The sequence below is a fragment of the Rana temporaria genome, chromosome 6 (assembly GCF_905171775.1).
Source record: "Rana temporaria chromosome 6, aRanTem1.1, whole genome shotgun sequence".
NCBI lineage: Eukaryota > Metazoa > Chordata > Amphibia > Anura > Ranidae > Rana > Rana temporaria.
Window position 1 is genome coordinate 45,045,741 of NC_053494.1, and position 26,366 is coordinate 45,072,106.

The following is a 26,366-nucleotide window of genomic DNA, read 5'->3' on the forward strand; positions in this document are numbered from 1 at the left end:
AGTCGCTATAGATCTAAGGGAAAGCTCTGAAATTAGGGGAAGCTCTGCTGATTTTATCATCCAATCATGTGCAAGCTAAAATGCGTTTTTTTATTTTCCTTGCATGTGCCCCTTGGATCTACAGCCCAGTGCAGTGCAAAGTGGATTTGCCTTTCGTAAATAACCTCCAATGTCTATTGTCTGTAGTGCCTGCAGCAGCTGAACAAATGCCAATGTTCATTTTCTAAAAAAATGTCATCTGAAATCCTTATGGATTTTCCTTCCCCACTTATTAGGAATGAATTTGCTTTTAACTATAGGCAAACTATTTCCTGTAAACACAAATACTAATGTAAATCACAGCTACCTTCTTTAGGCACTGGACGTAGGCAACGATGAACAGCGCACAGTCAACTAAAATAAACTAGAACTCATTTTAAAAGGTCCTTCTACATTAACATGCTTCCGAGTCAATGCTAGTATATTTTAGTAAGGTCCACATGCCTTCCTCTCCTTTAAAGCAGACCTAAAACAAAAGAAATACAGGGGTTTCCATTGCCAATCTCCTGAAATTGCTAGTTACCTTGTGTCTTTTCTCAATACATTCCGAGTCACGGAACAAGCATGCAGACCTGGAAAATCAAAGCTTTCAGGGCTCATTCACATGGGTGTTAAAAACAGTGTGCAGGGTATAGTTTTCTACACATCTGTACAAGCCTATGGACCCATTCACACAGCTGCACCTGGCAGCAACAAAGTTGTGTCCAGGGCCACAATTTCTGCAAAGTTCATTCTTCTACATGTTTGTGCCAACATTTACATATGCACACCATACCAAAACCCTACTGCTGGCCATTGTCATCAGGTTTAAAGGGTAACACTTTCTGGATGTGGAAAAAAGCCAGAATTTTATGTTGTACACCCCTAATGCCCATAAGGCCTAAGACCCGGTTCACACTGGGGCGGCACGACTTTGGGGGCGACTTGGCAAGGCGACCTGAAGACGACTTCAGAGGCGACTTGCAAAATGACTTCTGTATAGAAGTCAATGCAAGTTGCCCCGAGTCGCCCCCAAAGTCGTACAAGAACCTTTTTCTAAGTCGGAGCGACTTGCGTCGCTCCTATTAGAACGGTTCTATTGAATAGAATGGGACGCGACTTGTCAGGCAGCTGAGTCGCCTGACGAGTCGCCCCAGTGTGAACCGGCTCTTAGGCCTGAATCACACTAGTGCGTTGCGTTTTGGAGCTCTGTTGTCTTTGCGAATTTCTCTATAAGGTGTTCTGCAGATCAACTGCATTTTAGTTGCAGATCAGGTGCGAATTTGGAGACCTGGGAGAGGGGAGGGGGAGGGGGGAAGTGTATTGAACTGAATGAGACAAATACTGAAGAGAAATGAACACATCTGCGAATTCAGCTGCGTACCCATAGAAGATAGTAACAATGGGTGATCTATAGAATGCACCCTAAAAAGTCGCCCACCGTTGCGCCTATGGAGGAGTGGATGATGCCTAGCTGCTGTTTAGAAGATAATAAGTGAACAAAAAGAATGTAAGATGATGAAACTCTCTAAGGAGTGTCAACAAATTAAAACAGCGCTATCAAATAACTGTGCATATTTGACTATATAAAATACATTACTACAACCCATATGTAATGATATACAGTGATAATAAACAAAATATATCCAGTTTAAGAAATAAACACTAAACTGTGACTGTAATAATAAACACCCGTGATTGACTTAAACGTGAAGTGAACGCACTGATAGTGCAAGAGACAGTCTTTAAAAATAATTTAGAACGTGGCCAAACAAAGCAAAGTTCATGTGTATAAGGATCCTGCGATCTTCAACATTTTTTCAAAAACTTCTACCACACCCGACAGTGCTCAGTGACTCCTCCCCCATCAAATGGACACTCACCGGATAGGTATGCCTCACACTCTCGTGTTTTGGCACAAAAAACCTTATCAGATGTAGTTGTTCCCGTCAATAAAGATGTAATCCAAATATGACATCCAATCAGTTCCACATATATGTCAGAGAGAGACAAAAGAAGTGCAAATAGTGTGATACCATCAAAGGTTTAATAGCACACCAAAATAAAACTTCAAACAGTGCACTCACAAACAAAATCTTGTAAAACAGCAGAATATCACATCAAGAAACTCCTTCAAACGTCAAAATGGTGAGAAGCGGTCACGGCGGACCCCCGATCAGCGAGAAAAAGTGAAACCAATTCTCCTACTCACGGTGCCATGGACTTCTGTCAGATGCAGCTGCACATCCACTTAAATAAAAAACTTCAAACGCACTCTGCATCCAAAAACGCAGCACTCACTAGTAAAATTAGACTGTATGGCAATACCCCGACATGTTTCGTTATAAAAACTTATTCATGGGACTAACCACACAGTCATAAATGGTTACCTTATATCTGATGTAGTCAGATCAATCAGCCTATCAGTCCTGGGCGTTTTCCCACTTCCTCCAAAACTGTGGGCGGAAGTAAACGATAATCCCAAACTACTGTGGGCTGACAGCATCATCCACCACCACTGGCTGGTGTATGAATCAATCAGCCAGTGCGATAGGCGTGGCGCCAGTCCCCAGATTCCAATAGGTGAGAGAGTATGTTAATCACATCCCCCAACTGCAGCAGTCTGAGCCAATCACGTGCTGCACAGCGCATCCCGCTCCGCCTACAACGATGGGCGGGCCTAGAGCGCTTATGCAGCCAAAGCTAGGAGGAAGTCAGCGCCTCCTCCATTGGCTGGCTGTCTTACCCAGCAGCCACAGCGGTAAGCCGACCTGATAGGTCGAGCAGACGCTGCTCATGATAGAAGCCATTCCCCGCGGCGAGCCTAACAACACAACAGGGGCAAATCAGCTGTTGTATAGGCAGACGTGGGCGGCGGAAATGAGAGGAAAAAAAAAAAAAAAGAAAAAAGCCGATTTCCGGGTGTCCCCGTGACCACGAATCACATCTACAGCACAATCATTACACTGTGTTTATATTGAATAGCCATACAACAGTTCCTAATTAAGTCATCAGCTGATATATATCAATCATGCGCTGGAGTATATCAACAAATACATATAAAAACATTTGTCACTGGATGAAGGCAATAGTCAGTTAAAATAAATTAATAACATTTTGCATTAGTACATATTAGTATCAAACGCTAATTGCAAATTCATATAAATGATTAAATATATATAATTAAAATATATCTAAAATATGTAAGAAATGCATTAAAAATGAAACTCGATAAAATCAATCTAAAACTGGAACTAAATACAAGTGGTGAATTAGTGATCGCTGAGCTGATCGCAAATGGTCACCGATAACACCACCACTGGAGAAGGAATTAATTAATAGCAAAATATCAGATAAATGAATAAAATAGTACATATACTGAAAAGATGCCAGAAAGGGTAATACTAAACCCACGGAGGGAAAGGTGTGGGTATGATAAATGTCTAAGAATTATTGATGAAGCAATTCAAGTCTACCTCTATATTCAACCCCCGCGGAAAAAGACATTTTAGCAAGAATATCCAGTGAGTTTCGCGCTGTGAAAGGTCACGGACTCTGTGTGACCCCCTCCAAGATGGGTAAACCACATCTATGCCACAAAATTGAGCAAGCGTGGGGTCCTGGTTATGTACCTTTTTAAAATGCATGGAAACGCTATGTTCCTCAAAGCCTTTTTTAATATTTGCTAGGTGTTCTGATATGCGGATTCTTAGAAGTCTTTTAGTCCTCCCAACATATAATAACCCGCATGGGCACCATAGCAAATATACAACATATGACGAGTTGCATGTACTGAATTCTTTAATGTCAAACATTGTGCCATCGGAGCTGGTAACTTTGTTAATTCCTTTGTTGTGTTCTTTCACCGTGCGGCAGCAAATACACCTTCTGCAAGGAAAGAATCCTTTCAGATCTATTTTCAATTGGCGATCAGGTGGATCCAATATTTTGCGGACCACTCTATCGCCAAAATTGGGCGCACGTCTATATATAAAACGTGGCTGCTGAGGAATCACTCCACCCAGATGTCTATCTCTGCTGAGGATGTGCCAGTGTTTCTTATATATGGTTTCAATTTCCTTATATTGGATGTGGAAGCCCGTCAGGAAGCTCCACTGGTGTTCATTTGTGGATAGTTCTTCTATTTTCTTCTTAAAACAGTCTTCTCTCGGCTTCTCTGCGATCTCTTGAATCATTGACACCAGGTTGATCTCATCATATCCCTTTTGGGCAAATCTCTTCTTCAGTACATTCGCCTGCTCAAAATAATCTGAGTCATCAGTGCAGTTTCGGCGCACTCGGAGAAATTGCCCTTTAGGGATATTCTTTATCCAAGCAGGGTGGTGTCCACTTCTGATCGATAGATAACTGTTTCGATCAGTGCTTTTAAAGTACACCTTTGTTTTCAACCTGTCATTACATCTTTCTATAGTTACATCCAAGAAGTTAACTGAACACGCACTGATCACATATTCCAGTTTAATGTTGTTCACATTGTTGTTCAATACTTCAAGGAAAACTTTGAGATCTGTTTCCGATCCCTGCCAGATCAAAAAGATGTCGTCAATGTATCTCCGATAGAAGATAAGTTGAGATCTTTGATCTCTGAAGATACTTTTGTCCTCCCACTCCGCCATAAACAGGTTGGCGAGGCTAGGGGCATATTTAGCTCCCATAGCCACGCCAACCTGTTGTGAAAAAAAGAAACCATCGAACCAAAAATAATTATGCGACATACAGAAATCGAGGGCTTGACCCAAAAATCTTTTTTGTGTAAACGGGATCTCCTCCCTCTTACTCAATGCCCAATTGAGTGCCAGAGCAGCGTCCTCATGCTGTATTATAGTATATAGTGAGGCGACATCCGCCGTCACAAGGAAGGTTTCAGTACCTGGATTTATTCTTATATCCTCCAGGGATATGAGCAGATCAGCTGTATCCTTTAAGTATGCTTTGGTTTCCCGCACACTTGGCTGGAGGAATTTGTCCAAGTATTCACCTAACCTTGCCGTGACGGACCCAATGCCGTTCACTATTGGACGGGCCGGTGGCATGGTTGCATGTTTGTGTATCTTCGGTAAGGTGTAGATAACCGGAACTCTACACACAGAAGGAGCCAAATATGCTTTCTCTTTAATATTCAGGGCATTGATCTGGAAACCCCATTGTATTAAGGAATCCAGTTGTGTTTTGTATGCTTCTGTAGGGTCACGGCATTGGGTCCGTCACGGCAAGGTTAGGTGAATACTTGGACAAATTCCTCCAGCCAAGTGTGCGGGAAACCAAAGCATACTTAAAGGATACAGCTGATCTGCTCATATCCCTGGAGGATATAAGAATAAATCCAGGTACTGAAACCTTCCTTGTGACGGCGGATGTCGCCTCACTATATACTATAATACAGCATGAGGACGCTGCTCTGGCACTCAATTGGGCATTGAGTAAGAGGGAGGAGATCCCGTTTACACAAAAAAGATTTTTGGGTCAAGCCCTCGATTTCTGTATGTCGCATAATTATTTTTGGTTCGATGGTTTCTTTTTTTCACAACAGGTTGGCGTGGCTATGGGAGCTAAATATGCCCCTAGCCTCGCCAACCTGTTTATGGCGGAGTGGGAGGACAAAAGTATCTTCAGAGATCAAAGATCTCAACTTATCTTCTATCGGAGATACATTGACGACATCTTTTTGATCTGGCAGGGATCGGAAACAGATCTCAAAGTTTTCCTTGAAGTATTGAACAACAATGTGAACAACATTAAACTGGAATATGTGATCAGTGTGTGTTCAGTTAACTTCTTGGATGTAACTATAGAAAGATGTAATGACAGGTTGAAAACAAAGGTGTACTTTAAAAGCACTGATCGAAACAGTTATCTATCGATCAGAAGTGGACACCACCCTGCTTGGATAAAGAATATCCCTAAAGGGCAATTTCTCCGAGTGCGCCGAAACTGCACTGATGACTCAGATTATTTTGAGCAGGCGAATGTACTGAAGAAGAGATTTGCCCAAAAGGGATATGATGAGATCAACCTGGTGTCAATGATTCAAGAGATCGCAGAGAAGCCGAGAGAAGACTGTTTTAAGAAGAAAATAGAAGAACTATCCACAAATGAACACCAGTGGAGCTTCCTGACGGGCTTCCACATCCAATATAAGGAAATTGAAACCATATATAAGAAACACTGGCACATCCTCAGCAGAGATAGACATCTGGGTGGAGTGATTCCTCAGCAGCCACGTTTTATATATAGACGTGCGCCCAATTTTGGCGATAGAGTGGTCCGCAAAATATTGGATCCACCTGATCGCCAATTGAAAATAGATCTGAAAGGATTCTTTCCTTGCAGAAGGTGTATTTGCTGCCGCACGGTGAAAGAACACAACAAAGGAATTAACAAAGTTACCAGCTCCGATGGCACAATGTTTGACATTAAAGAATTCAGTACATGCAACTCGTCATATGTTGTATATTTGCTATGGTGCCCATGCGGGTTATTATATGTTGGGAGGACTAAAAGACTTCTAAGAATCCGCATATCAGAACACCTAGCAAATATTAAAAAAGGCTTTGAGGAACATAGCGTTTCCATGCATTTTAAAAAGGTACATAACCAGGACCCCACGCTTGCTCAATTTTGTGGCATAGATGTGGTTTACCCATCTTGGAGGGGGTCACACAGAGTCCGTGACCTTTCACAGCGCGAAACTCACTGGATATTCTTGCTAAAATGTCTTTTTCCGCGGGGGTTGAATATAGAGGTAGACTTGAATTGCTTCATCAATAATTCTTAGACATTTATCATACCCACACCTTTCCCTCCGTGGGTTTAGTATTACCCTTTCTGGCATCTTTTCAGTATATGTACTATTTTATTCATTTATCTGATATTTTGCTATTAATTAATCCCTTCTCCAGTGGTGGTGTTATCGGTGACCATTTGCGATCAGCTCAGCGATCACTAATTCACCACTTGTATTTAGTTCCAGTTTTAGATTGATTTTATCGAGTTTCATTTTTAATGCATTTCTTACATATTTTAGATATATTTTAATTATATATATTTAATCATTTATATGAATTTGCAATTAGCGTTTGATACTAATATGTACTAATGCAAAATGTTATTAATTTATTTTAACTGACTATTGCCTTCATCCAGTGACAAATGTTTTTATATGTATTTGTTGATATACTCCAGCGCATGATTGATATATATCAGCTGATGACTTAATTAGGAACTGTTGTATGGCTATTCAATATAAACAGTGTAATGATTGTGCTGTAGATGTGATTCGTGGTCACGGGGACACCCGGAAATCGGCTTTTTTCTTTTTTTTCCTCTCATTTCCGCCGCCCACGTCTGCCTATACAACAGCTGATTTGCCCCTGTTGTGTTGTTAGAAGCCATTCCCCGCGGCGAGCCTATCATGAGCAGCGTCTGCTCGACCTATCAGGTCGGCTTACCGCTGTGGCTGCTGGGTAAGACAGCCAGCCAATGGAGGAGGCGCTGACTTCCTCCTAGCTTTGGCTGCATAAGCGCTCTAGGCCCGCCCATCGTTGTAGGCGGAGCGGGATGCGCTGTGCAGCACGTGATTGGCTCAGACTGCTGCAGTTGGGGGATGTGATTAACATACTCTCTCACCTATTGGAATCTGGGGACTGGCGCCACGCCTATCGCACTGGCTGATTGATTCATACACCAGCCAGTGGTGGTGGATGATGCTGTCAGCCCACAGTAGTTTGGGATTATCGTTTACTTCCGCCCACAGTTTTGGAGGAAGTGGGAAAACGCCCAGGACTGATAGGCTGATTGATCTGACTACATCAGATATAAGGTAACCATTTATGACTGTGTGGTTAGTCCCATGAATAAGTTTTTATAACGAAACATGTCGGGGTATTGCCATACAGTCTAATTTTACTAGTGAGTGCTGCGTTTTTGGATGCAGAGTGCGTTTGAAGTTTTTTATTTAAGTGGATGTGCAGCTGCATCTGACAGAAGTCCATGGCACCGTGAGTAGGAGAATTGGTTTCACTTTTTCTCGCTGATCGGGGGTCCGCCGTGACCGCTTCTCACCATTTTGACGTTTGAAGGAGTTTCTTGATGTGATATTCTGCTGTTTTACAAGATTTTGTTTGTGAGTGCACTGTTTGAAGTTTTATTTTGGTGTGCTATTAAACCTTTGATGGTATCACACTATTTGCACTTCTTTTGTCTCTCTCTGACATATATGTGGAACTGATTGGATGTCATATTTGGATTACATCTTTATTGACGGGAACAACTACATCTGATAAGGTTTTTTGTGCCAAAACACGAGAGTGTGAGGCATACCTATCCGGTGAGTGTCCATTTGATGGGGGAGGAGTCACTGAGCACTGTCGGGTGTGGTAGAAGTTTTTGAAAAAATGTTGAAGATCGCAGGATCCTTATACACATGAACTTTGCTTTGTTTGGCCACGTTCTAAATTATTTTTAAAGACTGTCTCTTGCACTATCAGTGCGTTCACTTCACGTTTAAGTCAATCACGGGTGTTTATTATTACAGTCACAGTTTAGTGTTTATTTCTTAAACTGGATATATTTTGTTTATTATCACTGTATATCATTACATATGGGTTGTAGTAATGTATTTTATATAGTCAAATATGCACAGTTATTTGATAGCGCTGTTTTAATTTGTTGACACTCCTTAGAGAGTTTCATCATCTTACATTCTTTTTGTTCACCCATAGAAGATAATGGGACTGAATTCGCACCTGAACCGCACCGCAAGACATAAAAACCGCACGCGGTTTGGAGGCAATACGCAGTGCGGATGCATCGCACCATATGTGAACCAGCCTCATTGAAAACAATGTATTTTGAAATGTCCTGCGAATTAGATGCGGTTTAAGCCGCACTCAATTCGCATAGGTGTGAACCTGGCCTTAGTGTTTGAGACACAGCTGATTTCACAATGTAGAATTCAAAATACACCAGTTTACTAAACAAAAGATAAGGCAAGCTGTGCTGACTTTGAATGCATAATCACGAGCTAGGAAAAAGTGTTTTAAAGTGTGTGTGATTACACAGCATTCTTTAAAACGTATGATTAATTGTAAACATAAAACTTATGATTACAACCTGCACGGATAGAAATATGTAAGCTACAGTGAGTGGGTATAGAAAAGAATCATCCCTCTTTAAAATAATCACATTTTGCTGCTTGAAATGAAGACAGACACAGTTGTTTTATCCAGGTGTATTTACTCAGTGCAACCCATAGCATCCATGTCAGAAATATATAAATAACAATTCAAAAACAGACTCACCGAGTTGGAAAAAGTATCACCCCTCGTGTCAGAATTTTGTTGGACCACCTTTTTTTATTACAGCCTTTACTCTGTTGGGATATGTCTCTACTAACTTTGCAATATTTGCCCACTCTTTGCAGAACTGCTCAAGTTTAGTTAAAGTGGAGGTTCACCCAAAAAATCATTTTTTAACATTAGATTGAGACTAAGTATGCGAAGCAGAATTGGGTGTTTATTTTAAAATCAATGCTGTACTTACCGTTTTAGAGATCGATGTTCTCCCGTCGCTTCCGGTTATGGGCTGCGGGACTGGGCAATTCTACTTGATTGACAGCCTTTCCGACAGTCACATACAGCGCGTCACGAGTTCCCGAAAGTAGCCGACGCTCGGCTTCTTTCGGCAACTGGTGACGCACTGTATGCGACCGTCGGAAGGCTGTCAATCAAGTAGGAACGCCCATTCCCGAAGATCATACCCGGAAGCCACAAAGAACATCCATCTCTAAAACGGTAAGTACTGAATTTATTTTAAAATAAAACACCCGATTCTGCTTTGCATAATTAGCCTAAATCTAATGTTAAAAAAAAGATTTGGGTGAACTCCCGCTTTAAGTTCAATTTTGCTGGTGACCGTTTGTGGACTGCAGTCTTCAGTCTTCTAGTCATTCCACATATTTTCAATGGGGTTTAAGTCTGGGCTCTGACTAGGCCATGTAAGGACAGTCACCTTTTTCTCCTTCAACCACTGTGCAGTCATTTTTGCTGTCTGCTTTGGGTCATTATGTTGGAAGGTAAACCTTCTTCCCCACTGACAACTTTCTGTCAAGTGAGCAGCAGATTTGAATTAAAAAATTTGATGGTATTTTGTCCCATCCATTTTTCATTCTAGCCTGACAAGTGCTCCAGTCCCTGCTGCAGAGAAACACCCCCATACCAGGATATTACCACCCCCCATGCTTTACTGTAGGAATGGTATTTGGATGGTGATCTGTATTGGATTTCCGCCAGACATATTGTTTGGGGTTGAGGCCAAATAATAACATTTTAGTCTCATCTAACCACAACACCTATTTCCATGCAGCCTCAGACTCTTCAAGGTGAGTTTGGCAAAGTTTAGCCATGACTACAGGTGGCGTTTCTTGAGTAGCTTTTTTTTCTTGCAACCCTCCCATACAAGCCACATTTGTGGAGAACTTGTGATATTGTTGTCACATGCACACAATGAGCACTCTTTTTTTCATAAATTCCAGCAACTGCTTCAGAGTTTCTGTAGGCCTCTTGATAGCCTCTCTGACCAGTTTCCTTCTGGCTCTTTCATCCAGTTTGGAGCAACATCCTGATCCAGGAAGGGTCCATGTTCTACCAAATACCTTCCAATTCTTAAAAGACTTCACTGTGCTTCTAGGCATTGATAAAACATTTGACTTTTTTGTATCCATTTCCTGATATGTGCCTGTCCACAACTTTATCCCGAAGATCTTTTGGCAGTGCCTTGCCACCCATAGTTGATTGTTTGTTTCAGTTGCACTACCAGAGACTGAAATGCTTCAGGAGAGCTCTTTTCATGCTGAGCTAATCAAAATGATCACAGTTGAAACTCAAATGGCTCTGTGTGGCATTGAGAAGGCGATTAGCTACACCTGATTGAGTTTCCAAGTCATTTTTAGGATGGGGGTGATCCCTTTTCCAAATCAGTGATTTTTTTTTTTTTTTTTTTTTGGTTTGTTTTATTCCTCCTTTACATGTTGGTGTTAAAGGCCCATACACAAAAGATAAGAAAACCAGAAGTAAAATGTCATATGATGAACAATCAGATTACCTGATCGTTAGCATAGTGCTTTCAAGCTGAAGGTGCAGGCTAGAAAGATTTTCATAAGTGAACACAATGTCCGATTTTTGTTTTTAATTAGTACATTTTTCATCTGAAAAAAAATAGTAAGAGCAAGACTACGCATGCTTAGAAACGAAAGACTACATTACAAACTGATTTGTATTTTGCCGTACAATAATTTTTGTACACAGAGTAAACTCTTCGTTTTCGTACGAGACTAGAATGCAACAAAAAACTGACGATTATTCATCCGATAACCTTGTTGTGTGTACCAGGCTTTATACATTTCACTTGGATGTTATAAGTTGCACTGAGTGGATAAAAGAAAATAAAAGTGTGTGTCTTAATTTCAGGCTGCAAAGCAACAAAATGTGATTATTTTCTATACCCACTGCATAGAAGCTGAATTGATTTTCAAGATGCAATCTGTTTCAACACTTTATGGGTGCATACTTGCTCCAGTCAGAAACTCACTAGTTGTGAAATGCAGAGAATGAAAAGAGTGGCAGCTCTCATATTTCTGTTCAATATGCTACAAAAAGTAAACCATCTGTGGGAGAAGCCGCAGTTGTTCCCTAGGTCAAGAGCTGCATTCTTGTTCTGGGATAGTGATGTTGCCGTTAAGGTGAAAGGGTCAGTTTTACTACCCTGGAGTCATATGCAGCACAGCGCAAAAAAAAAAAATGGAAGATTTTTGAAGCTTCACACCAAATTCCCTTTAAAATTGATTTAGCATGTATAGTAGAGCTGCACGATTAATCATTAAAAAATCTTTAATTATTGTTGGAGATTGTTTGAAATAAGAATTAGGAATTTAAAAATATATATTCTGTAAGATAAGTGTTAAGTTTGGTGTAGGTGTGTATGTTGTAAAATAAAAAAATCTGAAGAGATAATTGGGAAAAAAATATATAATAATATTTAGAAATATACACAAAAATCATGATTGCTATTCAAAACCCCCCACCCCCCCCACGATCTTAACACAGCATTTCCCCGATTTATGTTAAACACGTGCAGAGCTGAACAGAGCTGTCAAAAGAAAAAAGAAAAAAAAAAAAACATTAAAGTTTATCAACAGCAATAAAGAAAAGCAATGGATCTCTCGGGTCTTTTAGATCAAAGGGATGAAGTCTGTAAAATGAAGTCGGTTTACCCACTTAAACAGTAAACCTTTTTTCTGACACTTGTTGCTTACAAGGTAAAAATCGGTATTTTTTGCTAGAAAATTCTTAGAATTTTTTTTAGCAGAGGCCCTAGAAAAAAAAAAAAAAAATGTAGATTGTTGCAATATTTTGTCACAATATTTTATGTCACACTGTATTTGTGCAACGGTCTTTCAATAGCTTTTTTTGTAAAAAAAAAAAAAATATTTAAATAAAAAAAAAAAAAAACACAACACCACACACACTACACAGTAAAGTTAGCCCAATTTTTTGGTATGTGAAAGAAGATGTTACGCCTCGAGACTCGTGATCTTTATTCTAAGCAAAAAAAAAAAAAAATTTAAAAAAAATTGTGATTCTCATTTTATCCAGAATCGTGCAGCTCTAATGTATAGGTTTACATAAAATTAAAAACACAAGCTGAACAGCAATAAACTTACTCATCCCCATCTTGACACATTCCTGTGGTTTCATCATATTTTGTACAATAAACATCTGGGCTATAGTTAAATGTCCCATCACGTCTTCGAATGGGTCGGCGACGCCGTTGATTTAAGAAATGCCAGTGAAAACAGGTAAAGGGTCTGTGCTGGGTACATTTGTGTTGTAAAAACAGCGGGCACTGCTCGGTCCGAAATTCCTTCAGATACCTGTGACAAGGAAAACCAAAATGATAACTGCTAAAGAATTTGAGGTTTCCAAATTCTTCAATTAAAAGCCAGATATAATAATGTTGTGCATGTTTGTCACTAGGATAGGAATTAGGCATAAAGTACAAAAAAAAAATCATAAATGATCAAAACCTTTCAAATACACGGTTAGATTATGGTTCTAAAAAGTGGTCTATACACTCAATCGTTCGACTTTCAGAACGTTAGAGGGACAATTGTGATTATCGAAATGCAACGTTTTATGGCAAAAAAAAATAAAAATGTACGGCCATGTCGAACAATCGATTTTCAACTGCGAAAACAGTTTGGAAAAATCTACAGTGCATGTTAAAATGCAACCCCCGAATCGGGTAATCAATTGACGAAAAATGTACTGGTTTATGTCATCGATCCATAATATGTTGATAATTAGGCAATATAATTATCAACATATAATTAAAAATATAATAAAAAAGTACAATTTGTGTGTTGGGCAGATCTTTTTAGAGCAGCACAATGCATGGTAGGAAGTTATAATTGTCTTGTGATGCACTACAACGCATGCACATTGGGGTCCTTCTTTGAATGAATGGCACCACAGCGTGCTTACAAACACGCTGGAGGAATCTGCATGATTTTGTATATGGTCCTGCACTGTACAGATGTACAGTGTCAAACATTGTGCAGGTGTATTTTTCAAGGTTACATTCACTACAAAACACTTTAATGCCAGTAGGTAAATGCATTAATGCACAAAAGGGATGTAAAATGGGCACCTAAAGTTTTCATAGTGAATTAAAGCTCCATCTGTTTTCCAAATGAAGGTGGTTATATCTCCTTTCATCACTTTGCAGCTCACATCATCAGGAAATGTTTTATGACACCCGTCTCTGAGATAAAGGGTTGCAATTACTAATGTTCACCAGCAATGTGCTGTAATCTCTTATGCCCACACACACACTTTAGTTTACCTCAAATGCCCTTCAGTAACTTTCATTCTTACAGCCAAATGAAGAAAAGAGATGCTGCTAATAGACTGATAAAGAGAAGCAACAAAAGCTGGACTGAATTTATAATCGCTATAAGGTGTAGTCACATAAAAACCATAACATTATAATGAACACACAATCATCGAGCTCCATTCACAGCAATGAATAACACAGAGTCTATTATTATTAGACCTTGAGGCATGACATTTATCTAATGCAACGAGGCCTCAAGAGTAGTCCGTGAAAATTATTGATGAGCAAACTGACTGGCCATTCGATTCCTAATATTTGCCCAGCCAATCATGCTTCACAAAATGCATGACTTTTAGAGGATATGGTAAACCTCCAAGAACATGCTCAGGAAAAATCTGATGTGATCTACCTGTGTATTACCTCACTGGTCTCCAGCAAACAATGTAACACTTGTATTGTAACTGGAAACTACAATCCTAAAAGCAGACTAATATTTAAGGCAATTGTAAAAGTTCTCTTTTGTTTTTTTAAAGAATGAACATGTTATACTTACCCGCTCTGTGCAATGGTTTTGCAGCCCTGAGCTTCCTTTGCTGGGGTCCTCCACCACCACGCTCTGCTGCTCCTCCTCAGTGTCTCCCTTCACAAGTGCTTGCTATTGGGGCAGACATGAGTGCTCGCTCCCCCATAGACACGCACGCACTGAAGCTCAGCCTTGCATCCCCATTCTCTGCTCATTGGATTTGATTAAAAGCAGCAGGAGCCAATAGTTCCCACTGCTGTCTTTGAGCTTATGAGAAGAGAGAGGGAGAGCAATGCTGCTGCTCTCGGGCACAGCATTGGATCAATATCAGATAAGTATTTAGGGGGGCTGGGAGGAGCTGCACAGGAAAGGTTTTTTTTTTGTTTTACCTTCGCCTCGGTTTACACTAGATGTGGTGCGGATTCACTGTGAATTCGCTGCTGATTCCGCATTGCATCAAAATCTCCACCCATTAATGTGATTCAATTCTGGTGGGGACAAAAAAAAAGGGCCCTGCACGAGTTTGGTGCGAATGCGGTCGCCAAAATCCAACCCCAGTGACACCGCATGTAACTCCCACGAGAATGTGCTGCAAATTACATGAGGTGCCCCCCACAGCATCAGTGTGAACCTCGGCCTAAAATGTTTGTAAACCTTAGAAATAAAAAAAGAGAACAAAGCATATCCCTCTATATTGTGTACTTGTCTCTATTAAGAGCACCAAGGAGGTTATTTACTAAAGGCAAATTTACTTTGCACGAGTGCACTTGGAAGTGCAGTCACTGTAGATCTGAGGGGGGGGGGGGGGGACATGCAAGGAAAATAAAAAACAGCATTTTAGCTTGCACATGATTGGATGGTAAAATCGTCAGAGCTTCCCCTCGTTTCAGATCTTCCCTTAAGATCTACAGAGACTGCACTTCCAAGTGCACTTGTAGTGTAAAGCGGATTTGCCTTTAGTAAATCAACCCCAGAGTGGCATTTCTGTCTGCTGCCGCATTCCTCTTATCAGCATGAGTCACTTCTAACAAGTTTTCCTGACGCCAAAAGAAAAGGGGTGACAGGGGAGGGAGCTCCAGCAGATTGAGAGCCTCAGCTCTGTTCTTGTGTGGAGGGGGCCCTTTAATAATAATAAAAAGAAAACCGGGTGGAGAGCTGAAATTACACTTTGCAGAGCTCAGTGAAGAGAACCGAGCTCTGCGGAGTGTAATTTCAGCTCTCCACCTGGTTCTCTTTTTTTCCCTTTTCGTTTTTTTTATTATTATTATTATTACATTTTCATTATTTTAAAAAAACATACAAAAAAATCCAAAATTTAAACATGATTTTATTTAACCACTTCGTTACCGGGCCTATTTTGGCACTTTTCTCCTTTATGTAAAAATCACCATTTTTTTGCTAGAAAATTAATCAGAACCCCCAAACATTATATATTTTTTTTTAGCGGACACCCTAGGGAATGAATGGCGGTCATTGCAACTTTTTTTTCTTGCATGGTATTTGCGCAATAATTTTTCAAATGCCTTTTTTTAGGGAAAAAAACAGTTTCAGGAATTAAAAAATAACAAAACAGTAAAGTTAGCCCAATTTTTTTGTATAATGTGAAAGACGATGTTACGCCGAGTAAATAGATACCCAACATGTCACGCTTTAAAATTGCGCACACTCATGGAATGGCGCCAAACTTAAAAATCTCCATAGGCAACGCTTTAATTTTTTTTACAGGTTACTATTTTTGAGTTACAGAGTAGGTCTAGTGCTAGAATTGTTGCACACGCTCTAACGCACGCGATGATACCTCACATGTGGGGTTTGAACGGTGTTTACATATGTGGGCGGGACTTGCATGCGCGTTCGCTTCTGCACGCGAGCGACCGGGACAGGGGCGTTTTAAAAAAAAATTTTTTATTATTTTTTTATTTTTTACTTCATTTTTTTTATTTTTACACTTTTGACATTTTTTTTTTTTTTTGATCACTTTCATTCCTATTACAAGGAATGTAAACATCCCTTGTAATAGGAATCAGTGTGACAGGTCCTCTTTATGGAGAGAAGTGGGGTCAATAAGACCCCACATCTCTCCTACAGGCTTACAAGTATGAAATTGGTGAAAAAAATTTCACGATTACATGCCGACAGCCGCGACAGCGGCTTTGTTTACTTCCGGGTACCGGGCGTGACGTCATAACGTCGCTCCCGGCCCTCCGACGGTCAAAGAGATAACTGTGACCGTCTGGTCACCAGTCATCTCTATGGTTCACCAATGAGCGCCGGCCGATTCGCTCTCCGGGCCCCCGATGGCACGGGAGAGCCCGGAGAAGCACCGGATGGCGGCGGGAGGGGGGGGGGGACGTCCCCTCCCGCTGCCTAGAAGAACGATCGAGCGGCGGAACCGCCACTTTGATCGTTCTTCTGGTGCACAGAATCGCCAGCTGAAGACGGCGATATATGAATGATGCCTGCAGCTGCAGGCATCATTCAGATATCACCACTCAAAGTGGTTAATAAGTACATGTACCCCACTCCCCCCCCCCTCCAATCCGTCCCCTCCCACCCAATTCCTTATTCTAGTGTTCTTCCTGTCATTCTCCTACAACCTTCACATATCTCATCATCGTCTTAAATGCTCTTCTTCCTTTTTTTTTTTAAATGTATAGCGGGACCTCCAGCCCCTCCATTGCCATTAAGATTTTATAAATCGTGAAATACCATTTCTTGTGTTTGGTGCTATACACAGCCACTCCAGAGGTGTTAGGTCTTCCATTAATCTTATTGGTTGTAACAAAATGCTTCAACTGGAGGTACCGCCATTCATTAATCACCATCAAATCTGTTTTGTGTTTTAATTCTTGAAATGTGCATATTTTCCCTTTTTCTATTATGTCCTTTAATTGTGCGTTTTCGTTTTTTATCCATGCTCCGAATAACTTCATGGTATATTTTCCCTGGAGATGGTGTTAATCTTATTCCTAAATATTTTAATTCTGGCTTCCATGTAAAATTGAAATTCTTGCTGTAGGCATCATTCTTCCCGTTTATGTTTAAGATCTCTGATTTAGAAAGATTTTTAAGTCTGATAGTTCTTCATAATATATTTCAGTGTCTTCATTAAATGGTCAGTCATTACGGCACACAGGGGCCATGTGCAGCTCAGTTTACATGCCACATAAGACTTAGAGCAGGCAGGTAGGTGTATTTTATTGCAGAGAGACATTGCATGTCTCTTTTGCGATAATTAGTCTACCTGCTCGCACGTTTTAGTAAAATGCCTTCAGTTCCACTTTAATTTCACTTTTAGCCCCCTCCTACCTTTTTCAAGTGACATACTCACATGCTCAGTAAATCCTGGTGTGATCCACTGCAGAATTCTGTGTCCCATGCTGCCATTTTCTTTCCTTACATCATTGGGGTCTGGCTGTCTTTTCCAGGTTCTTGCAGCCAGTCCCCTCCCCAAGCTACCCCTTCAGCTACTGTATGGACGCCAATGTCTCCTGGTTCCTCCAGGCTCCTGGAGCAGGGCTGACATCATCCTCGCCTAGGCAAGAATGGAGGCAGAGAGGGAAAAAAAAAAGAAAATATGCTGGATTTAGACTTTTTCACACAGGCAATTAATTTGGTGCGCTGTGCAGGGCGGTGCTTTGCCGACACGAAGATGCACAAGTGTTGTCTACTGGGACATGTGGCTGCATAGACACGGCCACTGTTTCCCAATGTGACATCCATGCGGGTGCAGGTGTACACCCCCGAAAACAGCCAGTGTAAGTTTAGGGATACGCACCCACACAGATGTCACATTGGGATACAACAGCTGTGTCTGTGCAGCCATGTGCGCCAATAGACATCTATGAGACTTTCGGCACAGGGAAGCATGCAACACCTGTGCATCCCCATGTCAGCAAAACACGTTCCTGCACAGGGCATGCAAGTAATCAGCCATGTGAACGAGGCCTTACATGCTTGCTGAGTGGGGAGGAGTACTGCATGCAGCAGAGTAGTTATTTTGCTGTTAGGGGTCCTACAGAGAGTTGTACAGTAAGTGCATCTCTGTGCCACCAGCACAGATCAGTGACAATGGAAACCGCACATCCAAGTGTGTGTGTGTGTGTATACAGGGATGGATATACACCTCTGAATCCAGGACACTCCATCCCTGTACACATGTGTTTTCATGATGTATGGCCCCCCGCCCCGTACCCATGTGAACCAGTCCTAATGTATGTTAGAATCTTTTCCCATCACTGCGTTGTAAAACCAAAATTACATGTTTTTATTATGTTAAAATTCAACGCAATGTTTGTTTTACATGCGTTTTCCTCCCAGATCACCTGGAAAACTAGACGGGACTCAAAAATAAATAAAAAATAAAACCACACACACTTATAAAAGGTGTCCTCTGTTTTTCTGCACTATCATAAGATATAATGGAAGGTGCGATTTTCACAAAATGCACTGAAGATGAAGCAAGCAGGCAAGTACATCACACTGTAAAAGGCCCTGTTCACACTTATGCGCTTTTAAGAAACACCCCTTTCAAGTTCAACAAAAGCGCATGCAAAATTGTCCTCTTTAAAGCAGTTGTAAAGCTACATTTTTTTTCCCCCTTACGTGCTCTGTGCAATGACCAGTGCTCTCTACTACTTTCCTTCTCCGAGTGCCTGCTCATAAGTTGTGCCGTGTGTGTCTATAGACTCACACAGCATGGCTTGGCCCTGCCCTCCCTCCCAGAATTTGACTGACAGCAGAAGCCAGTGGCTCCCACTGCTATTCTCTGTACTGTGAAACCAGAAACAGACAGCAGCGCTGCGGCATACAGGTCAGCCCTGGGTTCGGCATGGACTCAGTTGTTTAAGGTGGAGCTGATACTAAAAGTTTTTTTTACCTTAATGCAGAGAATCCATAAACATAAAAAATAAATTAATTAATTGCATATAGAACCACTTTGTCTGTTAAGGTCCTTTCACACGGGGCGGATCCGTGTGCGGGCTCCGCTTTGCTCATCGGGGTTCGCTCCGTTGATCCCTGCTGAGCAGGCAGATGACAGCTCGGTCTCTGCACACTGTGCAGGGACCGACCTGTTAGAGCGCCACTCTCTCCTATGGGGGAATCGGATGAAGAGGGACTGTAGAGTCCGATCCGCCAGACGGATGGAAAAGTAGGGTCTTCCTCCGTCACACTTTGGCGGATTGGAGCGGATGTCATCGGGCATGTCACCGCTGAGCACGGAGCACCCGTTCAGGTCTGCCTAAACTGTCCACATCATTGCACTGCGTTTAAAAAAAAAATGCTGCATGCTGAAATCGTGGTGCCCCATTGCAAAAATGCACTGACACCATGCCTTCCATTGAAAGTCTATGGGATCGCACCATGCTGCGTTTGAGTCACATGTAATTTTTTTTCTCAGGTGACCAGGGATCAAAATGCATCTAATATATATATATATATATATATATATATATATATATATATATATATATATATATATATATATATATATATATATATATATATATATATATATATATTTATTATACATTGCATTGCATTAAGGCTGCATTCACACCAAAGTGTTCGGTAGCTTGATGCTACAAAATGCTCAAACATAAATAAATCAATTATTTTCTATAGTGCTTGTTCACACCTAAACTTGAAAACACTTGTAACTCAATGCCTATAGAGATGGAATTTTTTTTTTGGTGCCCATATCCAGCAGACTGCAACATTTTGGATCCCATAGAATTTCACTGGTGTGCCCAAAGAACAGGTTTATGCATGTTTTTAAGATGCCATGTCCACACAGCAACAAGTGATGTCACATTTGATATTGTTCTCTATCATCTAAGACAAAAAGTGGTTGTAAATCTCTTACATACCCAGTGAAGTGACTGGCTACAGGTGTTATACAGAGATTAAACAAATCCTACTACAAAATGTGTACCCGTTTATCTGAAGTTTTCTCTTCCCTACATCCCTTCAAAGTGCAGAATTTATAAAGATTGTTAGAGCCGTCATAAAACAGGGGGCGGAGATCTCAGTGAGAAGAGCTGTTTGGAGAAAAGGGACACACTCCTCCACACATGAACAGGGCTGAGGCTGTGCGAATGTACCTTCCCGTCACCATGTTTCTCTAATGCCGCGTACACACGATCGGTTCATCCGGTGGACCGTTTTCCTCAGACGAACTGATCGTGTGTGGGCCCCATCGGTTGCCCCCCCCCCCCCCCCCCCCAATCGGTGAAAAAACGTAGAACATGTTTTAAAATTATCTAATGGTTAAAAAACCGATAGAAAAAAAACGATCGTCTGTGGGCAAGTCCATCGGTTAAAAATCCATGCATGCTTAGAATCAAGTTGACGTATTCTCGGAAGCATTGAACTTCATTTTTCTCTGCACGTCGTTGTGTTTTACATCACCGCGTTCTGACACGAACGGATTTTTACCTGATGGTGTGTAGGCAAGACTGATGAAAGTCAGCTTCATCGGATGTCTGATGAAAAAATCCATCGGTCCGTTTTCATCGGATTAACCGATCGTGTGTATGTGGCATTAGTGTCAGGAAAACTTGTCAGAAGCGATTCATGCCAATAGTGGAGGAACAGATATGACAGGGCTCTTAACTGAGACAAATACACACTATAGAGCAGTGATGGTGAACCTTGGCACCCCAGATGTTATGGAATTACATTTCCCATGATGCTCAAATACACTGCAGAGTGCACGAGCATCATGGGAAATGTAGTTCCAAACATCTGGGGTGCCAAGGTTCGCCATCACTGCTATAGAGGGATATGCCTTCTCCATATTTCATGTCTGAAACTCAAATAATGTAACAAAATGTCCAAAACCATGACGTTCAGGTGTGAATGCAGCCAACATCTTAAAGGGGAGGTTCACCCTAAAAACGACTTTCTAGTATTACATTGGCCCCCCACATTACAATACAATTATGCCTATTATGTTTTTTTGTATGCTGTACATACCTTGGTACCACTAATTCACCCGTGGCATCCGGGTTGCGAGTCCCGCGGGAGTGGGCGTTCCTAACATGCTGGTGATTAACGGGATGACAAAAAACGAGCTCCCCCCGTCGCGTAAGCTGCGTCACGATTGACGAAAGGAGCCGAACGGCGAGTCGGCGCTATACTGCGCCTGCGCGGCTCCTTTCGGCAATCGTGACGCAGCTTACGCGACGGGGGGAGCTCGTTTTTGGTCATCACGTCAATCACCAGCATGTTAGGAACGCCCACTCCCGCGGGACTCGCAACCCGGAAGCCACGGGTGAATTGGCTGTACCAAGGTATGTACAGCATACAAAAAAACATAATAGGCATAATTGTATTGTAATGTGGGGGGCCAATGTAATACTAGAAAGTCGTTTTTAGGGTGAACCTCCCCTTTAAAGGGACACTAAAGGCAACATTGTTTTTGTTTAAAAATAACAAACATGTTATACTTACCTCCAATTTGCAACTCGTTTCGCACAGAGTGACCCCGAATCCGGTCTTCTGGGGTCCCTCGGCGGCTGTCTCTGCTGCTCCTCCTCGCAAAAGCTTTCCACCTTCATGCGCGCGAGCTCGCATGGTGGATGCATTAAGGTGAAAAAATTTTTACCTTTACAACCCCTTTAATGTAATGTGATAAAAATGCATACTGTGATTTTAAAGTGGCTGTAAATCCCAGATATAAAATATGAACAAAGTATATCCCTCTAAAGTGTGTAACTGTCTCAATTAAAGGGTCACTAAAGGAAACATTTTTTTTAGCTGAAATGACTGTTTACAGGGCATAGAGACATAATAGTTAACTGATTCCTTTTAAAAATGATTAAAAATAGATAAAAAAAACAATCATATAATGTGCCTGCAGTGTAGTTTCGTTTTTGCTGTTGTTTGCTGGTTCTCTGATGTACAGAGAGCCACTAGAGGGCAGTCAGCCAATAGAGAGCAGTGATACTTTGTCTAAAACTCCTCAGCACCAATCCAGTTTCGTTTTACACACAGCTCCTTGATTAGTGACCACCGTGAGAAATCTCCCAGTACTGTGGTTATCAGGAAAAAGGCAACCAGGAAGTGTCCAGAACAGAGAGGATTTACAGCAACATCAAAGCAAAAACGAACAATGAGCACATGAAACCAGGACTGCAGCAAGGTAAAGGAAGCTATTTAGCTAAAAAAAAAAATTCCTTTAGTGACCCTTTAAGAGCACCAAGAGTCATTTCGGTCTGCTGCCTCGTTCCTCTGGCATCAGCATGATGGGAAGGGACCTTAACCAGATTGACAGCCTCAGCTCTGTTCCTGTGCAAAGGGGGGGGGGTCTCTTCTCTCCAATCAGCTCTTAGACCCCTCCTCACTGAGCGAAACTTCAGCCCTCTGTCAAGCTTTACAAATTCTGCACAGAGAGTGCTGCAGATAAACAGGTATAAGCCATGTAGAAGAGTTTGTTTAATCTCTGTGTATCAACTGAGGCCAGTCACTGGGTACATGTACAGGTTTACAACCCCTTTATGGTTCACTAGTGTTAATAGGCATTAAAGTGGAGCTCCAGCCAAAAGGGTGGATGTTTTCACGTTTGTCCCATCGGATAATATCAGATGAACTTTGGCGATTGGCTCTTGAAAGCCGTGTACTGAGGATTGAATTATCCTACGAATCGATCGGAAAGCGATATTTCGTCAGATTTTCTCATCCTATGTAGCAGGCATTAGGCTCCATTCACACACGGCGTGTCCAGAACTTTGCCACCCGTTTTGGAAACTCACTGCAAACGCACATCGCACTTGCGGAGCCATTGACTATTAATGGCACCCCAAGCGCAGTTATCATATGTGCGCCACAAAAAAAAATAATAATAATAAAGCTCCACATCCAGAAAAGGTTGTGGAGTTTCTTTGTTGCGTGTGGGGTGAATAGAGCCCCCCGATACGCAATGCACAAAACGCGCTCCCGCTACGCAAAGATGTGAACGCCGCGGGGGCCTATTTTATGTGTGCTTTTGGCACTCTGAGCAGTTGCGTTCCCATGTGAACGGGGTCTTCTCATACTATGCGGGAGGTAAGGTGACCCCATAGGGGTATTATAGGGTGGGGGGTCACTGTGGGAAGTTGTAGAAGAGGAGTTGCACCCATAGAGAAGTATAGGGATGGAGTCCACCCTTGGGGAGCGGGGTCACTCCTCCTGTCTGGGGTGGGAAGAATAGAGGGGGGGGGGGTACACCTCGCCGCCCCGCGGGGGTGAGGAGGCGGGAAGGATACATGAGGGAACTGGCGGCCTTTTATTTACATGGAGGAGGAGGCTGAGTGTCCAGGAATGAGCCGCCGCTCGCAGCTCTATTCTACAACTCGTCTTGCGCCAACCTGAGGCGCCGCTCCGCTGTGTGAGGGGGAGAGCTACGCTACTGACGTAACGGCTCTACACACACACACAGAGACAAGAGCGGGAGGAGCAGCGGGGAGCCGCCGCCTGCACGCGGAGAAAGAACGGACACCACACCAGCCGTGGCGCCATTTCCCCGTTAAGCTATCATTGTATTTTGCTGCTGCAAAAAAATAATACATAAACACATTTTAAATAAAGCTGCAATGGCTGCTGAGGATAAGCCGACCCGCCCGCCCCGTGCTGCACACTTACGTGTAGTGGGTCGGTTTCTCGGTCTGCGGTGACCCGCTCAGCGCCGTTTTCGAAACCGACGGCATTTTCAGTCAAAACAAACATCTACGCATGCGCCGGCATCCAGGAGCCAAGCGCTCACTCCCCCCGCCCTGACTGAGGGACCCGCCCCCCAACACACGCCCCTCCGTCTGACAGAAGCGTCTCGACCGCGCCCCCTCTCTCTCATTCCTAGTGACAGCTGCTAGCCAGCCGCGCCTTCTTCTTCCTCGGAAAAATCCCCCTATGACAGCCTTTCCTAGGACACACCCTCGCATGGAATGCTCCGCCCTCAGACGTCTGTGTTGCCTCGGAATGTAGAGATCCAATAGGCTGCTCAGGTCCGGAGATGTGCGGCTGGAAAGCTCTGATCTCTACGTATCTTATATAGGTCACTGATCATCGATTGGATCGGAGTCACGTGTGCTTTTCTTTATTTATTTTTGTTCAACAATGAAAGCCACCTCCAATCCGACCCCCTTCACTAATGAGGTGGGCGTGTTAGGTAGGCCCCTCCTCTGGTCACAAGCCCCGCCCTTTGCCGTCTGCATGCTACGCTTCCATTTCCCCTACTAAAACAGCTTTTCATCCCTCACTATACAGCCCGATTGTGATTTCAGCTAGTGAGCACTGAGCCGACACTCCCTCGAACCAAGCACCGCAGCCATAGAAGACATGCTCCCAGTCCTTTGTTATATGGCACGCCCCCTTTTTGTTTTGGATCACGCCCATTTTACTACTAAAAGCCACGCCCCCTTCAGTATTAAAGGAGCCCAGCACACAGAGTGTAATAGACTACTCCCGAAAATGCCGAATTCCTGGCTGTCCTGCTGATCTTCTGACATCCATACTTCACATCCACTGGCCTGAAAGATCAAAAATTCTGGCCTAGTGGAATTCCAGCTTCATCTTAACTACTCTTAAAATTGCTCCCTCCCCGTCCAACCTGAGTAATAAAGATCTGTGTACTTACCTATTTTCAGGCAGCTCAAGTAAAGTGTTTGTTACCCTAAAAAAAAAATGGATCCCATTCCCTTAAAGCATGTTATACAGCATAGTGCTTGTTCTGTGTAATTTGCCCCCTGTATAACCTAAAATACCTGGCTGATCCTGCCTGGCTATACCCTCCCCCTTGTAAACTGACCACGTCTATCATGGCTGCTGAGCCCTGACACCGTGGTCAGTTTACTTGCCTCCATCCTCCACAGCTCTCCTCTGTTCTTTCCCTTCTCCCCGAATACCTCTCCCCATAACCAGCGGCTGGCTATGGTAGTCCCGCAGAAGAAGAGGAGGCGCCAAGATCGCCTATGGAGACCCCAGAAGAGGAAGATTAGGGCTGCTCTGAGCAATACCACCGCACAGAGCAGGTAAGTATAACATCTTTGTTATTTTAATAAAAAAAAGTAACACTTTAAAGCGGTGGTTCACCCAAAAGTGAACCTCCGCTTTTCGGAACCCCTCCGGTGTCACATTTGACACCTTTCAGGGGGGAGGGGGGTGCAAATACCTGTATAAAACAGGTATTTGCACCACTTCCGGGTATAAACTCCTGCGGGAGTCCGACCCCTCCGCGTCACCCCCCCCCCCCCCCATTGTGTCCTGTCCAGCCCCTCCGCATCCCCCCCCCCCCATATTGTGTTCTGGGAAACACTCGGCTCCCAGAACACAACAGGAACCAGTGGGAGCTGCACAGCGCGACTCGCGAATGCGCAGTAGGGAACCGGGCAGTGAAGCCGCAGCGCTTCACTTCCTGATTCCCTTACAGAGGATGGCGGGCGACTTGGACAGGTAAGTGTTAGTTTTTTTAAAAGTCAGCAGCTGCTGTATTTGTAGCTGCTGACTTTAAAAAAAAAAAAAATTCAGGTGAACCCCCGCTTTAAGTAATATCGCCTAAAACCTGCACCGTTTAGAAGATATTCATGTTTTTCAGCCGGTGACGTCACCCGCACATTTGCATTGCGCTCTGAAGGGACGGCATATTGAGTGTGTCATCCCTTCAGGGCACTGTGTTGCCGATCATGGTTCCCATGTCATCACGGCTCAGCCATTAAATTGTCCGGACCCCCAAACTCCGAAGGAAGTGATGCATACTAGCACATTATGCCATTCAATACCTTGCAGGGGACCTGGAGGTTTTTTTTTGTTTTTTTCGGGATTTTCTGCTGCTCTAAATCCCTTGATGGCTGCTGTCATCTTCTCCCTGGCTATTTCCGGGTGCTGGGTTTTGACCTCTTGATTGACTGATGGCAGAATGATGTAGTCCCACGCATGT

The 26,366-nt window shown here is 42.7% G+C and overlaps 1 protein-coding gene across 4 annotated transcripts in view; it reads right to left on the reverse strand.

Moving 5' to 3' along the window:
* Nucleotides 1–24,541, reverse strand: part of UNKL (unk like zinc finger) — a 128,447-nt gene extending 103,906 nt beyond the window's left edge. Inside the window, exons 1-3 of one of the 4 annotated variants that reach the window (XM_040356732.1) lie at nucleotides 24,365–24,531; nucleotides 17,784–17,987; nucleotides 12,758–12,967 (exon numbers count right to left, since the gene is read on the reverse strand). In XM_040356732.1, coding sequence (XP_040212666.1) covers nucleotides 12,758–12,967; nucleotides 17,784–17,839 — 266 coding nt within the window. In that variant the 5' untranslated portion in view covers nucleotides 17,840–17,987; nucleotides 24,365–24,531. Of the gene's footprint in view, nucleotides 1–12,757; nucleotides 12,968–17,783; nucleotides 17,988–24,076; nucleotides 24,204–24,364 lie in introns of those variants that run through there. The other 3 variants (XM_040356731.1, XM_040356733.1, XM_040356730.1) reach the window with 3 other exon arrangements.
* Nucleotides 24,542–26,366: the final 1,825 nt, after the last annotated feature.